The sequence below is a fragment of the Manis pentadactyla genome, chromosome 4 (genome assembly GCF_030020395.1).
Source record: "Manis pentadactyla isolate mManPen7 chromosome 4, mManPen7.hap1, whole genome shotgun sequence".
In the NCBI taxonomy this organism is placed as follows: Eukaryota; Metazoa; Chordata; class Mammalia; order Pholidota; family Manidae; genus Manis; species Manis pentadactyla.
Window position 1 is genome coordinate 189,835,529 of NC_080022.1, and position 16,125 is coordinate 189,851,653.

At 54.8% G+C, this 16,125-nt stretch overlaps 1 protein-coding gene across 5 annotated transcripts in view; it reads right to left on the bottom strand.

Annotated features, from left to right (window-relative positions):
• The window catches only part of CCDC57 (coiled-coil domain containing 57), a 118,563-nt gene that overhangs the window by 17,069 nt on the left and 85,369 nt on the right, over positions 1-16,125 (bottom strand). For 3 of the 5 annotated variants that reach the window (XM_057501869.1, XM_057501874.1, XM_057501873.1), the window contains 2 exons: positions 13,070-13,285; positions 12,388-12,604 (listed from right to left, as the gene is read on the bottom strand). In XM_057501869.1, coding sequence (XP_057357852.1) covers positions 12,388-12,604; positions 13,070-13,285 — 433 coding nt within the window. Of the gene's footprint in view, positions 1-8,062; positions 8,165-8,753; positions 8,842-12,387; positions 12,605-13,069; positions 13,286-16,125 lie in introns of those variants that run through there. The other 2 variants (XM_057501871.1, XM_057501870.1) reach the window with 2 other exon arrangements.

Sequence of the window (16,125 nt, forward strand, 5' to 3'; positions counted from 1 at the left end):
CCCCCAGTCTCCCGGCAGACCGAGCAGGACGCAGAGGAATGAGGTGGGCAGGAGGCGGCGGGACCCCGGGCTGCCGCAGGACGGCCTGCGAGAGCTCAGGTGGGAGGTGGCTGGGCGTGGAGAGGCCGCTCCCTGGACGGTGGGTCCCGGAGGTGCGTGACCCCGAGGTCTGGGCTCTGAGGCCGGCCGGGGCCTGGAAGGGAGCAGCAGGGTGGGGGATGGAAGGCCGCGGCTCGTCAGCGGGGCAGGCGGGGGGCGGGGGCCTCTGGTCCCACCGTGAGACCCAGAGGAGCACGGCCTTCAGCACAGGAACCTGGTAGCTTCTTGAGAAACACGTTGTCAATGAGGTTCTTCATCCCGTAAGTTGCAGATGCAGAACCTGTTCAAGCCTTTCATTACCTTGAGCTCTGTTCCTGACGGCTGGGGCTCCGGCCCGCTGCTCACACGCCCTGAGAGTCACCCCGATGCCCAGCAAGCAGCTCCCGGCTCTGTCTGGGCCCTGGGCCGGGCGCCCACGCGCACTTCCCGGTGAACGCTGACATTCTCAGGGTCGCACGGTCCGGCTCACCGGGTCCTCGTCGTCCCGAGCGCCACCCTCAAGCTGCCGGTAAGGATTCCGAAGGGCTCTTACCCAGCGTAGGGGCCTTGTGGGAGTCCACCCTGGAAACCCCCCGCGGGCAGGGCGAGGCCACCGATGCCCGGGCACCTCCTAGAAGACACCCACCTCCCGCGACCGGCCAGTGAGGCGCCGTGGGCCCGGGCTCCAGCGGGCCTGCGTGCGGAGCCGCCCCTGCCAGCGCCGACCCGGTAAGGTGAGGGCCCTCCCGCTGGTGCGCGGGACCTGCCTCTGGTTTGCGGCAGCTGCCGGTCCCGAGGGGCAGTTCCCTGCAGTTCCCAAACAGACCCCTTTCTGGGGTAGAATAACAGACTGCTTTTTAGGTTGATGCTCACTTGGTGTCAGGACTGGCATCCAGAGAAGAGCCCCCACCCCCCCAGCGCTCCAGGGCTGGTGAGCCCCCAGGCGGGCGCTGCGCCCCCTGAGCTCGGGGCCCTCTCGCCAGCCCTGGAGTTCGTGGGGGGCCCCTCCTAGGTCTTGAGCTCTGCTCCTCTGTGTGGTGAGCTCTCCAGGCGATACTTGGGATCTGTATGAGGCTCTGTCCTTTTGGGGGTGCTCTTTTGGCCTTTGGTGACTCCCATTTGGAGCCGGCCTTTTCCTGTTAGATCTGTGCTGGCCTTTGGTCTGATTCGCTTTGGAACCGGCTGGATCCTGCCGGAACTGTGCTCTTTAGGACTTCTTCTTCTCTAGAGATAAACCTCCAAGAAATGGGATCCCAGTTATCAAGATGCTTTGAGGATGCCCCCACTTCTGGAGCCCCAGCCGGTTTTATGTCCGAAGACTATAGTCCCTTCCCACATGATGCCCCTCTGACTCCATGGACCGACTTAGCCTGGAGGAATTCAGAACACGGCCCGGCAGTTATGGGGGATTCTGATCTCCCCAAACTCGATGTTCTCAAAACTGAATTGGACAGCCATGGCTCTAAAACCGCCCAAACTGAATGGGACGCCTATTTTAACTGAAAGTTACGCTAAGAAACTCTGACGATGCCTTACAATTCAAGAAATTTGGGGTTTATTTGGCTCCTCAGAAGACTTAACTTTAAGGACAGGTCTTGAATCCGGGAGAGGGGGGAGCAGTGGGGGTCCGAGGAAGAGGGCAGTTCAGCAAAGGGATGGGGGGGTGAAGAGGAGGCGGGGCGTCCGCACGGGGGCCTCTCTCTCTGAGTTTAAAGGACCAGGGTGGATTGGGAACCGCCGGCTCCATTCAGCCATGTGGCAAACCAGCTGGTGTTGCGCCCTCAGCGAGTCACCCAGGGGAAAGAATGCCAAAGGTCTCAACTTTCAACTGCAGCAAACTATGGCCCCTAAACAAATCCAGGGGGCTCCTAGTTTTTGCTAGTATTGCAAAGAGTCTGGACACTGGAAAAAAGGTTGTTACAAACGCCAGCACCTCAGGCTCCCTGAGCCCTCCGGCTGGGCCTTCCTGTGTCCCCCTGACCCCCAGGGATGGGCCCCTCCCAGTCCTGGTCCTTAGTCCGCCCAGAGAGGCCACTCTAGAGATTGGGACTGAATTTCTCTGTCCTTTTTCACACATTTTCTGTGCTCAGTGCCACTGCCATGAAGCAGCCCCTGCTTTAGAGGTAGAACAGTCCACACAGCAGGGTCTCCGATAGACCGTCAGGCTCCCGTCTCTGAACCTGTCGCCCTTGGTTTGGGCCCCTGAGGGATACACACCCTTCCTCCTCAGTTTCTCTGCCCCTGTTCACTTACTGGGTTGAGACTTCTTAGAAAAGTGTGATGCCAGAATTTCTTTTTCTCGGAAGGGGGAATCTAGAGGGAACAGTAGTAATCCAAGTAGCCAGCCACGGGGATTAAATGACCCCCGGACGTCTTCTGTCGGCTCTGCTCTGACGGCACTGGCTGAGTCTGGGGACACATCGTTTTCTTCTGCTGAGCCAGCTGCCATCTTCCTTACAGGCAGAGTCTTCAAGTGACAGTGGCAGAAGCCACAGGGCACCTCCCATCAAGATTCAAATGGATCCTCGAAACCTCTCCCCAGAATGAATCAATGCCCCATAAATAAAGAAGCCCTTCAAGGCATCAAGCCTGGAACAGAGGATTACAGGCTCTGGGCCTCACCCCACACTAGTCCCTGGGAGGCCCTAGTTTACCTGTGAGAAAACCCAGTGGCTGAGGATGGAGGCAACAAACAATTGGCCCCAGAAAAGGAAAAATATTGGAATCTAGTAATTGTTGGTTTAACAGAGAGAACCCTGGACCAAATAACTATCCAGCCCTACCAGAAGTCCTAAAATTCCCCTACTCACCATCGTACATGCATTAAACCATCGGTCTACTGATACGTTCAGAAGCCAGTGTTGACGCGGACATTTGAGTAAGGCTGCAAAAAGCACCTGCCTCGCCTGCCCGCAGCACAGTCCGGGAACCCTGTCCGCACTGCCCGCAGACACTTTAGGCTGCCCACTGGGCCATCTGAGATTTCGCAAACAGATTTCATACAGCTCCCCCGTTTCATGGAGATAAATGCATTTTAGTTCTTGTTTGTATGTCTTCTCACTGGCCTCAAGTTTCATAGGCAGGGCAGTGCTCCTTCTGTGGCTGAAATTCTGTTAGATTTTCCCTACCTGGGGAAGCCCTCTTGACTAACAGCAATTGGAAGCCCATTTTCCCGAACAGGGGCTCTGACTGGTCCGAGCTGCCTGGCCGTTTTTCCAATGCTCGTGCACGCCATCCTCAAACCAGGGGGTCAGTCTCATGCACTCACAGCATTATTGACACTCAACTGGCAAAATCCATAGAGCCTCCAAATACCGTGACCTCAGGCACGGCTGATGGTCCTTCTACATCTCAAACTCACCCTTGTAGACAGTCACAGGACATCCAGTGCATGTGGCCCCCACCTCCTCTGGCCCACAGCTGATGAGGGAGCTACATCAGTATTGGGAGGGCCTAGTGGCTTCCACTGAAAATGACTGTGCTCCAGGAGAGAGAATCTTCACTGTGCTCTCCTAGGAGACCTTGAGCATCACAGCAACCTGGAGATGCCATCTATTGGAAGAGCCACCTCCAGAGAGACTCTTCAGCCTTGCTGGAAAGGCCCTCACAGGAACCGCTAACCACCCCTCTTGCCTCCAGGCTTCAGGGAGCAGACCCTTGGAGCCTTGTGGCATCTGCAGAAAGCACCAGACCCTCGCTGGGCTGCACTCCATCTGCTGACCCAAAAGCAAAGGTTTCCCAGAACTGGAGCCGATGACGTGTGGGAGGCAGCTCCCCAGACTTCTGGGCCAGGCTGTCAGCAGGCTCAACATTCACACAATCGTTTTCATCTGGCCTAGTAACTGACTGGATTCTTACCCAGATTTGTGGTGTCTGAATATACAGTTTACAGCCTGCGTTACTAACTCATTTGGTTCCGAACAGTTCTTTTGAGATAAAAATCCTGCTTTACTACATCTTTGAACTTTTGCTATTCCCGCAAACGGCTCGTCATCGGTGTGTGTCGTGTCTATACCGGCACTGTATCTCCCCGAATGCACTCACCGATTTCTTGCAGCGTTCGCTGTTCTGCTTTTACGGCTGCTTGAAGCAGGGTTGGACTCCTCAGGGAGAACCTCTCTCCCCTAAGTCAGAATAAGTGCTAAAAAGTATTTGCCGACCAGCGTCCTGCTTTAAAGCCGTCACAAGTTTGGAATTGTCATGTTACTTTTGATTCTGTGTGCAGTGCCTGTCACACCGTTGTAGAATGGTGTGTCTCACTGGGAGATGACACGCAGTGCTCACGGCCCTAACGAGGTGGCCCCTGGGTGGGAAGTGCCCGCGCCCCTGCCCCTCCTAGACAGATGCGGCTTCGGTGCGTTTCCAGGCGTACTGCTTCCTCGGGTGTGCGCCACGACACCCCGGAGAGGGCCTTCCTGGCAGCAAGGGACAAAAGGCCACTGAAGTAAGACAACCTGACTCTTGATCAGCAAGGCCTTTGAGAAAAGATCTTGAACAAAAGGGAAAAGTGAAGATTAATAAAAGAAAACCCCACCGAAGTGGAGTGGGGAGGCTGTCAGTCACAGATCAACAGAAGCATCAGGAGGACACACAGTCGGCCCCCCGACGTACGCCCGGGCATCTCCTACGAGACACGCACCTCCCGCAACCCGCCCGGTGAGGCGCCCGTGGCCTCGCTGCCCCTGCCGACCTCCTCCGCCTCCGCCTCCGTGACGTGAGGGGCCTCCCCCGGGGCTGCAGGCCCTGCCTCTGGTTTTGCTGCAGCTGCCGATCCCGAATGGCCGTTCCCTGCAGTTCCTGAATGAACCCCTTTCTGGGGTAAAATAACTGTGAGGTTGACAGTATAGGGAAACTGTAGATAATTAAAACAACTAAACTGCATCCATTTCAGGCTTTCCCTGCTGACTGAATCTTTCACAGGATGTACCAAACCCTAAGCTGAAATGTAACTTTCTTACTTTTTTATTGCAAAGTGATGCTCAGAAACAGTCGCAGCCCCTCTAGGCCCCAGCACAGACCCTGCTGGGCACGGGCTGGGGTGCAGGCCCACTCCACAGCCCCCCAGCTTTCTTGCTGAGGGGTGCCCCGGCTCGGCTCCAGGCAGCAGGTCTCAGGTCTAGGACCGCTTCCTGGTGACCAGTCAAGGGGAGGCCACGTGACCCAGCAGCCAGTCAGGGGGAGGAGGGGTCGGTAGGGCCCCTGCAAAGACGCGAAGCCCGAGGGAGGGAGCGCACCTCCCTGTGGCCTCCCACGTGAAGCCCGGAGCTGCCGCAGCCCTCCTCAAACCACCTGGAGGCCAGAGGAGCATTTACCTCTGGACCCCTATTTTTGGTCCATGTTTCCCCTGCTGTGCCGGGCACATTGCGTATCAGGAGTGTGGTCAGGGTGCCGCCTGCCTCAGCCCTCTCCTCTTCATTCCAGTGAGTGCACGTAATTCTCTGTGGGTGCCGTCATGAGATAAAGGCCGAAGAGCTGGTTCTTGTCTCTGTCCCTAGGCTGTCCTGTGACTTGTAGCCAAAAGCACTAACACTGATAAAGTCCCCTCCACTCTCTGTCCTCTGGGCAGCCCTGTGGGGTCAGGGGCTTCCCCACTGCACTGGGGGCGCCTCCCCACCTGGGGTGGTCCCTGCTGCCCTACAGCCGCCGGCACTCGCCCCTCCCTGCCGGCCTGCTTCCTCACTTGTCAAACAACTGCTCCACAGCTCAGGCTGCAAGCCTCTCAGCCCTTCCTCCCCTCTCTGAGCCATGGCTCTGTGTACTGAAAAGGAGGGACTGAAGGGAATCTAACAGGAACCTGTATTCCCACCATAGACCTGCTGTCGGGCGGTTCTCCTTGGGTCACTTGCACCTCTGCTTTCAGACGGACAGCTGCTGTCTTAGACTCCCACCTGCACAGCCGGCAGCCTCCCACGGCTGAGATCACGCCTCCCTCGGGGACAAGGAGCAAACGTGCCTGCAGCCCCCTGGGAAAGATCTGCGCCCCCCGGAGCAGGGTCCTCAGCTCAGACACAAGCCCTGCTTCGCCTTGTCCTGTGGGTCAGGGGGATGGGAGCACGGTGGGCTCACACCTATTAGTGTGCAAGTCAGGTGAGCGCACAGCCTGGTTCCCTGCCAGCCTCCCTGCGCCTATCCTGCCAGCCCCGCACGGCTCCCAGCACTTCTCTTTGGGCCACCTGCTTGCCCGCTGGGCCCTCACCTCTCACTGACTTCCACCTGCATAAAAACAAGGGGTGACCCTGTGCCAGCCTCCAACAGGCTTCTTCTAACTGAGCCTTTCAGAGCTCGGCTTCCGGAACAAGCCACCCACCGCGATCCTTATGCCTCTTCTGCTGGGAAGGCTGTCAGGACAACCCCACCACTCCTTCGAGACGGCCCTTAAGACCACGGTGACCTTCCCCTGGCAAACAATGGGCCGCTTTTCGGCCCTGGCCTCACCTGCCCTCCTGCAGCCCTCCACCTGGCTGACCACCCTTTCCCTCTTTAAACTTCCCATTATAAAAGATGCCCAAAATGCTTAAGCACATATACATGTGTAGTTTACAGAATAATAGTATGAAGAAGAATAAAAATAGAAATAATGTAAAGAATAAAACACACTGGTGTACTCAGCTCAAGAAACAACATAGTACCACTTGCTTTTGTAAATAAAGTTTTATTGGCACACAGCCATGCCCCTCACGTACACACTGTCTGACTGCTTTGTGCTACAATGGCAGAGATGGGTAGCTGCAAATTAGACCACACAGCTGCAAAGCCAAAACTGCTTCCCATTCAGCCTTTTACAGTCTGCCAGCCCCTAAATTGAGGGGCAGGTGGTGGCAAAGCTGTTTTTATTGCCTGCAAAGCCTGTGTTTTGCCCTCAGCAGTGACAGGTAACGCCCTGGCGGGGACTCTGGGTTGACAGCCATCTCCTCTCAGCACACACAGGTACATCTCACGGTCCCTGGTCCCACAGCTGCTGCGACAAGATAGCCTCCGGCAAGCTGGTGTCACTGAAGGGAGGCTCTGACACTTTCGGAACAAGCTCACCGCCTCTGGGGCTCCTGAGTTTTACCACCCCACACGCACTGGTGGATTTCTTTCCAGTTATTTCATACTGGGATCCGTGAAGCTCCCTGAGACGGGAAACCGGGGCCTTGGGAGCCCAGCACCCTGTCGGAGAGCCGCCCCCACCCTGCTCTCGCTCCTGAAGCCCTGATGGGTGCGGCTGCGCCTTCTGACTCCGCCCTCTAGGGCTCTTCGCCAGTGTTTTCCCTCCCCCTCCTTCTTCTTCACATATAGCATCCATTCCACTAATTCTGCAGTACATAACCTGCTATTAAACCCATGAACTGAGTTAATTTCATTAATTACATTCCTCATTTCTTGAAGTTCTGTTTGGTTTTTCTTTAAATCAGCTCAGTCTTTCTAGTTCCTTGTTTCTTTGGTGTACTTTCCTGCTGGCACTTTATTTTGTTAAACATATGAAACACAGTGATTTATTTTCCAGGCCTTGTGCTGGCCTCATCCCTGGTGACCTGCTCCATGAGTGCAAGATCCCCTTGTTAGCTGGAGTCCGGCCGGTGAGAACACCTGATGGCGCAACAAAGGAAGGTCCCCCGGAAATGACCTGACCGTGCTCTTGTCTGGTCCTAGTCTGACTCAGAATCCATCCAAGGTCAAACTCTCAGACCTCTCTGGGGTGTGAACTGGCACTAAACCATGAGGGCTGACTTGCGGCAGCAGATCGTAAGTAACCCCACCCCAGCTACCGCTCGGTGCAGGGGCAGCGTCCTCAGTCCCCCACCGCCCACTGAGGGGGAGCGTGGGGGTGGTTCTGGCTCACCTGCACGCGGGGGGTGCAGCTCTCTGGAGTCCCAGCTTTATGGGGCATCACCCGCCACACCCCCACCCCGGGCGTGCCCTGGATTTCGCCACCTAGTCTAAACCCCGTGGAGCCATGACACCAAATTTCAAGCTCACCCGGTTTATCAAAGCCCTTGGGGTCACAGCAGCCCCGGGGCCCGGTCTGCCAGGACTCCTCCTTGGCTCTGTGTTAGCTTGAAGCTCTTTACCTTCTTGCTGTTTATTGGTGTCTCATGAGCACCTATATAGTATTTCATTCAAAAGTTTTAGGGTTTTCAGAGGAAGTGTCAATCAAGGTACTTAGCCTGATAAATTATGAAAAATGGAAGATTAGAATTTTATACCTAACTAAAGTGTATTTAAATGTGAGGCCCCAAAATTAAATACTTTCTCACATACAAAGCCTTCATAAGTTTCCCATGTAGTTATTCTGTTTTAAAATTATCTTGGAAGAAGACAAATATATCCAAGAGGTTACCCTGAAAGACCTGGAAGGCAAACAAGGATAAATAAAAAGGAATTTCATCAAATTTACTTGTGCGTGAAAGACAACCATCTCCCATTCCAACAGCTAATGCTCTAAGTGATACCAAGGAAAATACAGAAAAACACAGATGTCGATAAGTTTAACAAGTTGATGGGTGAGTGAAATAAGCAGAGTCTTAATAATTTAGCAGGAACCACCAAAACAATAAAAATTGAGTGAAACTTGAAAACAGGCAGAATGATCTATCCAATAGAAGACAAGGGAAAACGTAAAATGTAGAAGCATGCTAAATAAAAAACACAGAACGAGATGCCAGAGGAAAGCACCGGCGCAGGACACTCACAGCGGGTGAGAGTGTGCGGGGCAAACACGGGCCTCCAGCCCGGGGCTGGCGAAGGTGGGAGGCGGCAGCAAGTTCTGCTGAAGACACCCTGGAAACGAGAGGATACCGAGAGGTAGAAAATAAAAGCAGACAAGTCAGTGAGGTACGGACCGAACGGGACCGAAGCAGCACCACCAGGGTCAGACAAACAGGTGTCCCGCTGCCCAGCAGCCCGAGGGCCGGACCCGGCCCGACATCCGCGCGCCCCGCCCCGAGCCTGGGCCACAGAGGGCCGAGGCGGGCGCGTCGGGGGCTGCAGCTGGGGAAATCATGGTGATTTATTCTGGCCAGAATGTAAATGTAGAAACCACTAACTAAAAGCTAAAAAACAAAAAAAAAAAATCCCATAACTCTGGAAACTTAAAAAAAAAAATCCCTCTAAGTGAAAGAAAAAAATAAAAACATGAGTTGAATCACGAAGTAGCATAAGGGAAAGAAAATTAAAAATTATACATCAAGATCTGTGGGGAAACGAGAGGAGGCTGAAGAATCTGACGGGCACTGGCTTTTACTGGCAGAGAAGCAAAGGCTGAACTTATGTAAAACCCACGCCGCCAGAACGCTGCTGGGTCAGAGGGGACTCCGGCTCCTCTTCCCTCACCCCTCTGCAAACGCTCTGCCAGGGGAAACACTCCTCTGTCAGAGACGAGGGGGACGAAGGAACAAGCGTTCTCCACGGGCGCCACCGGAAACCCCGCGGGCAGGTGGCACAGGCGCAGTGCCCCGAGTCTGGGGCCTGCCGGGCAGCAGCTCCCCGCGCCCCAGCGTAGAGTGGGGCCCAGGTGCCGGGGGTGTCGGGGGACAGGGCGAGTGCAGTTGCTGCTTCAGACGAGGGAAGGCAAGCAAAGGTGCTGCTGCGTGTTCCTGGGTTGGAAAGGGTGGTTAAGGGGCCCTGAGAACTAACAGCAGGGTTTTGGGGACTTTTCTCTATGGCAGAAACTAGACAAGCTGAAACTAGAGATTATATGGAAAACATAAACCAGTGACAACAGTGAGGAAGACTGAGAAGGAAGTATAGAGAGGAGATCCTAGACCAACCAGCCAGCGCCTGGGACCATGAATCCATGATCATTCCCACAGTGCAACGCTCCTGAGGACAGACCAGAGGGAGGGAACACACGGCCCAAACACAGATGCAAATGCACACAGGAATTCAGCATTATGGTGACAGTGGGTTTCAAACAAATGGGGAAATATGGGCTGTTCAGCAACTGGAGCTAGGACATCTGAACAGGCATCTGGGGCGAAAAAGAAGTTTGGTTCCTATTTTGTAACATATACCATGATAAATATAAAATGATGAAACATACGGTATTGGAAGAAATGATGGAATAATCATCTCTAATTCTGGAGCGGAAAAGGCCTGACTAGGGCACAAAACCCAGAAAGGATTGATACCACATAAAAACAAAAAACATGTGCATGACAAAAAGCACCATAAGCAAAATAAAAAAACAAATGAAAAGCTGTGGGAAAATGGATACAATTCATGTCTCAGAAAAGGCCCAATTTCCACCATATATAAAGAGCTCCTACAAATCACTGAGAAAAGGATAATAAACCCAATAAGCAAATGGCAGAGAACTGAAGAAAAGGGAAAGGAAATGACTCTTAAACATGAAAAATGTACAACCCCCTAAGAGGAGAAATGCTAATTAAAATGACATTGCTCACACACCTCAACAAACAAAAAGCAAATAATCCAATTAAAAAATGGGCAGAGGAGCTGAACAGACACTTCTCCAAAGAAGAAATTCGGATGGCCAACAGACACATGAAAAGATGCTCCACATCGCTAGTCACCAGAGAAATAAAAATTAAAACCACAATGAGATTATCACCTCACACCAGTTAGAATGGCCAATAACCAAAAGACAAACAACAACAAATGCTGGTGAGGATGTGGAGAAAGGGGAACCCTCCTACACTGCTGGTGGGAATGTAAATTAGTTCAACCATTGTGGAAAGCAGTTTGGAGGTTCCTCAAAAAACTAAAAATAGAAATACCATTTGACCTAGGAATTCCTCTCCTAGGAATTAACCCAAAGAAAACAACTTCTCAGATTCAAAAAGACACATGCACTCCTATGCTTATCACAGCACTATTTACAATAGCCAAGAAATGGAAGCAACCTAAGTGTCCATCAGTAGATGAATGGATAAAGATGATGTTGTAAATATACACAATGGAATATTATTCAGCCATAAGAAGAAAACAAATCCTACCATTTGCAATAACATGGATGGAGCTAGAGGGTGTTATGCTCGGTGAAATAAGCCGGGCAGAGAAAGACAAGTACCAAATGATTTCACTCCTCTGTGAGGTATGAGAACAAAGCAAAAACTGAAGGAACAAAACAGCAGCAGAATCACAGAACCCAAGAATGGACTAACAGTTACCAGAGGGAAAGGGACCTGGGGAGGATGGGTGGGGAGGGAGGGAGAAGGGGGAAAAGGGGGCCTTATGATTAGCACACATAATGTAGAGGGTAGAGGGGCACGAGGAGGGCTGTGCAACACACAGAAGACAAGTGGTGATTCTATAGCATCTTACTACGCTGATGGACAGTGACTGTAACGGGGTTTGTGGTGGGACTTGACAATGGGGGAAGTCTAGTAACCATAATGTTGTTCATGTAATTGTACATTAATGATAACAAAAAAATAAAATAAAATAAAATAAAATGACACCAACCAGGTTGGCAAAGATGGAGTGTGCTGATACTGTGTTGCAGAGGGTTTAGGGGAAGGAACACTTTCAGATGGTGCCGCTTTGGGTAGGAACCGCAATGAGATGCGGCCCAGTTTGACAATGTCTTTACAAACCAGGAACACACATACTTTTTGAGAAAGCAGCCCCCACTTTGGGGATTCACGTATATGCTTTTTCACCATACGCACAATAGCATATGTACAGGTCATTCACTGTACCATCGTTTGTAACGGCAAAGACTGGAGATAACCGAACATGCCCACAGTGTGAGAACGGTAAACTAACTCAGCGCACACATACATGGCAGAGTGCAGTGGGCCACGAGATGAAGGGGGCGCTCCCTGTGCGTGCATCCGGAATGCACTCCGTGTCCGCCCTTCTCCCTCTGCCCCTCGTGGGCCCCCGGAGGCCCCCCAGAGACAGGACCTTCCAGTGGCCTCCCTGAAAACCTCACGACGACCACCAGCATGAGCTGAGTCTCGCAGGTGGGACGAGGACACGATCACTGTCGGCTGCACTGGGATCCTGAGCGAACGAAAGGACGCCCACCCATCCCCGAGTGGCTGACTACCCAGCCCACACCAACATCCTTGCGGAGAAGGGCCCCTCTTGCCACTGCGAGCTCTGCTCCAGGCACACATGTGAACGAGCATCAGCTCAGCTGTGCTGGAAGACACGGCCTGGTGCTCCATGGAGGATACGGGAGATGCTCAGGCCCCAAACTGAGGACGGGCCTGCACAACTCGCTGCCCCCCCATGCAGCCGCTTAACGGGCAGGATGCGGCACATCCTCTGGTTCGGCCGGGGAGCAGGCACTGCGGCCGCCCGCAGAGCCACCCCCGCTCCGCCAGGTGGAGGCCTGGGGGAGCCCAACTCACCCACCTGGAGCTGAGTCTTCCGGGGGGCTGAGGCCAGAGGGGCTGGAGCCCAGGTCCAGTAACTTCCACGTGTCCTGGAGGGAACTGCCGGCGGGTGAGGAGGACTTCTGGGTGTGGTGGCCATTTTCCTCCTGGAGCTCCTGAGCCAGGCGTGGCTCTGGGGACCGTTTTTCTTTCTGACAAGTTGATCTGCGAGTCACTGTGTGGACTCTGTGTCGCCTCTATAAACATAGAGAACAGAATTGCCCTCGAATCCACTGTTTCTCCAACCTGGAGGAAATAACAGGGCTCCCTGCCCCCAGGAAGTCACAAGGCAGCGGGCGCGGCCCTAAGACAGGCTTCGTGGGGAGACGTCAAGGGCGGCAGAGAGGCGACCGGGGACAGGCCTGAGCTCTCAGGGCGCGCCGCTGCCGAGTCATCAGCGGGTTCGCGTGAGCACGTGGGGACAGCGCCGCATGTGGCGCAGAGGCCGCCCAGTCATGCAGGGAGGAGGGTCTGGAAAGCAGGGCAAAGACCCCAGAGCACCAGCCCTTCCCCACACACAGGGCCAGCGTGGGGCCTGTCCCCCCTCCACGGGGCTGGGGTCCTGCCACTACCCCCGCCCCAGCCCCGCTCCACAAACACTCCACTGCGCACTACCCTGCGGGACCCCCCTGTGGAGCGCGGGGGGCCTGGCAGGCGGGCACCTGTGGGACGAGCGCTCTGTGTCCCACAGCCGGCTGGGTACAAACGTGACATGAAGACGCGGGCGCTGGCACTCCCCGCTGTACCTGCCCCGGCCCTGCTGCTGCCCCCACCGTTGGGTCCCGTGGAGTATCATCTCTGGGGACTGTCTTTGCCAAGTGGGGCCGAATCTCTCCTGGGCATTCGGAGAAACGTTCCCTCTCGGCACTCCTGGAGTCCTGTCGTGGAGATTTAGACAAAAGGAGTTCAGTGCGCGCGTCTCCGTGGGCGTGTCGTGGGGTTTCCCACAGGACGGGGAGTAAGCTCCCCCTGGCTCTGGTACCAGGGACTCACTCGGCTTCATGACAGGCCAAAAGGGGGGGACAGGGCTGTGTCCACTGGCCAGGACGAACGTCTCAGGCCTTGTGGTGTCAGCCTAAGCGTCTTGCCCGTTGTTCCGGGAGACCAAGCGCCCAGCATCACCCGAGCCCCCTTTGCAGCCTCGGGGGGCCCTGGGCCTGAGGTAGGTGGTGCATCTTCAGTGCCTGGGTGAGGCCACGCTGGGCTCTGCAGCCCAAACACTCCTCACGTCCTCCCTCCGTGGGGAGGCCTGCGGAAAAGGGAACACTAGGCCAGAAGGGAATATTAAGGAGAGTCACCTGAGGGCAATTAAAAGGAAATGTGGAAGAAAACAGAAGAATTAAAAGCAGCTCATTTGGGCAGCGGCCGGCCCCAGGGAGAGCCTCTTCCCGGAGCGCCAGAGGGCACTCACACCTGCCGCAGGGCTTTTCTCTGCTCACAGCTAATTGATTTTTGAGGTTTCAACTGAGCAATGCTTGCGTATCTTTCGGTTTTTAACGCACAGCCCTGGGTAGTGGGGTGATGAGAAGCTTTCACGTTCGCTCACCAGCTCACTGAATTCCTTCCTGTAAGGTTTCTAGTCAAACCCTTGGCTTATTTTTTCATTGGTTATCTGCCTTTTTCTTATTGATTTAAAGGAGTTCTTTTCTGTATGTGCTTCCTATTTCTTCTCATATGGCACCATTTACTACCGGAAATAAAAAGAAGCCCAGAAGTAGGCCCCATGGAGTCTTCTTGAGTTTCAAGAAGAGTCACTTCACGGGATGTATGGAATACACCATAGTTTTATAGTCTGAGAGATGTTTAAAGAGTTCCATGTAGTAATTTGTGGATACAGTGAGAGGTCCCGTGGCCAGGAATTCTCACCTGGCCCTGGCGGACTGGCTCACTGCACACCTGTGAGCAATACATGGCTGTTGACTCTATAAAAAGAGCTCCGCCCAGTGCTCTGGGCACGACATGGTGGCACCGCTGCAAGGCTGCAGGAGAGCAGAGCAGAGGACAGACTGGGACGGCTGTGGGGGTAGAGAGGCCCAGAGGCAGAGACCGGCTTGCTGCCTGCAGACTCACTCTGAGTGGACGGGGTTCTAGTAACTGACCTGCCACCTGGGAATAGAGTTGGGTATAACCCTTTCACCCCAAGAACTTTATGCTGTCATTTGTTTGGTCACACTGAATCCATAGTGAACTTGCCTGGGGCTGAAACCCACTGGGAAGACAGGAGGTCTAGATAACCATATACACGTTTTACCCCAGCTGGTAACAGGCACGTCTGCTTGACGGTTTGAGAGTGATTTCTCCGACGGTGCATATTTAAAAATTCAGGTACTCAATGCAGATGATTGCAAAGTCACGGGCAGCTGGGGAGGCTGTCCGCCACTGTCCTGGAGGCATTTCACACGGGTGGCCAAGGGGGAAGGACTCAGAGCACGTGCAGCATGTGCAAATGTGTGCGTGAGTTTGCATGTGCGTGCCCAGGGGTGCACGTCCCCAGCAGACCCGGGCCCCCCCTTCCTCCCAGGCTCCTCTCAGGCGCGGGGCCTGCTGGGGGAACACACGGCGGTCCCCGGGCGGCCCGTCTGGCTGCTCAGGCTCGGGCCTCTCCCGCGTCCCCGCTCCGGGAAGGCTTCCGCGTGAGGCCGTCGGGCTCCTCCCTCGCCTCCCCCGCGCTGGGCGGCCTCAGAGGGGAGTGGGCGTGGCGACGGGCCGCGGGCTCTGTTCCGGCCCAGACCTGCCCTCCTCCCGCCGGCGGCCGGGCCTCAAGTCGGACCCCTTTCCTTCCCTCACGGTCCGGGTCCAGCACGGCGGGACGCCCAGGCCTCCCGCGCCCCCAGCTCCGACGCTTCTCCCCGCGGGGCCGCCCCGCCCCCGGCCCCGCCCCCGGACCCGGCCCCGCCCCCGGCCCCCGGCCCCGCCCCTCTCTCCGAGGCCGGGGCTGAGGCTGCTCTGCCGGCGCCCTGGCGCTGCCACCTCGCTGACAGCCGGCCCTGAGCTCATGCCCCTCATGGCATAGCAGGCCACCCAGCTCTCACCTGGCTCTCTCGTAAATCTTAATTTTTTTAAATAAGTTGAAAAGACAAACTATATTTGCAAAGCATCCAACAGAAAAGAGTTCGTATCCTTTAAAGAAGCTGAATATTAGTGGTTTCACAACTACAAGCAGACGACATGCGCAGCTCCAAGGCACACGCCTGACACATTTCACCAAACAAGCAAAGGTGGAGTTTCTAGTCATATAGAAACTTGGGAAGAACAGAAGAGTGAGAGTGCTCCCCGTGGCAGAAACATGCGATCAGGCTCGGGGGGGGGGGGGGGGGGCACAGGGGCGGCCCAGGTAGGAAGTGCCGCACGCGCAGAGTGTGGCTGGAAGGATGGCCGGCACCCGAACAGCCAGGAGTGGGCCCCACACGTGGTCGTCTGGGTCGTGTCCAAGGGACAGAATTCAGCACCTATTCTGGGCAAGAACTCAGGCAAAGCAGGAGGAGAAAGAACTTTAAAGTGCTCAAGGGTCTGTATTAGGTCAAGTCATATGAAACTGCTAATACCTGACCACTTTTGACCTGCAAAAATAGCAATTTTGTGTGACTCAACATAATATCAAAGCCTACAGCAAGCATTCCACCCGAGGATAAACTGAAAAGCCTTCTTTCTAAACCAGGACACAAGTGTGGTGCCAGCTGCCCTGTTCTCCCCGCTGCTGTGTGGCTGTCCCAGCCAG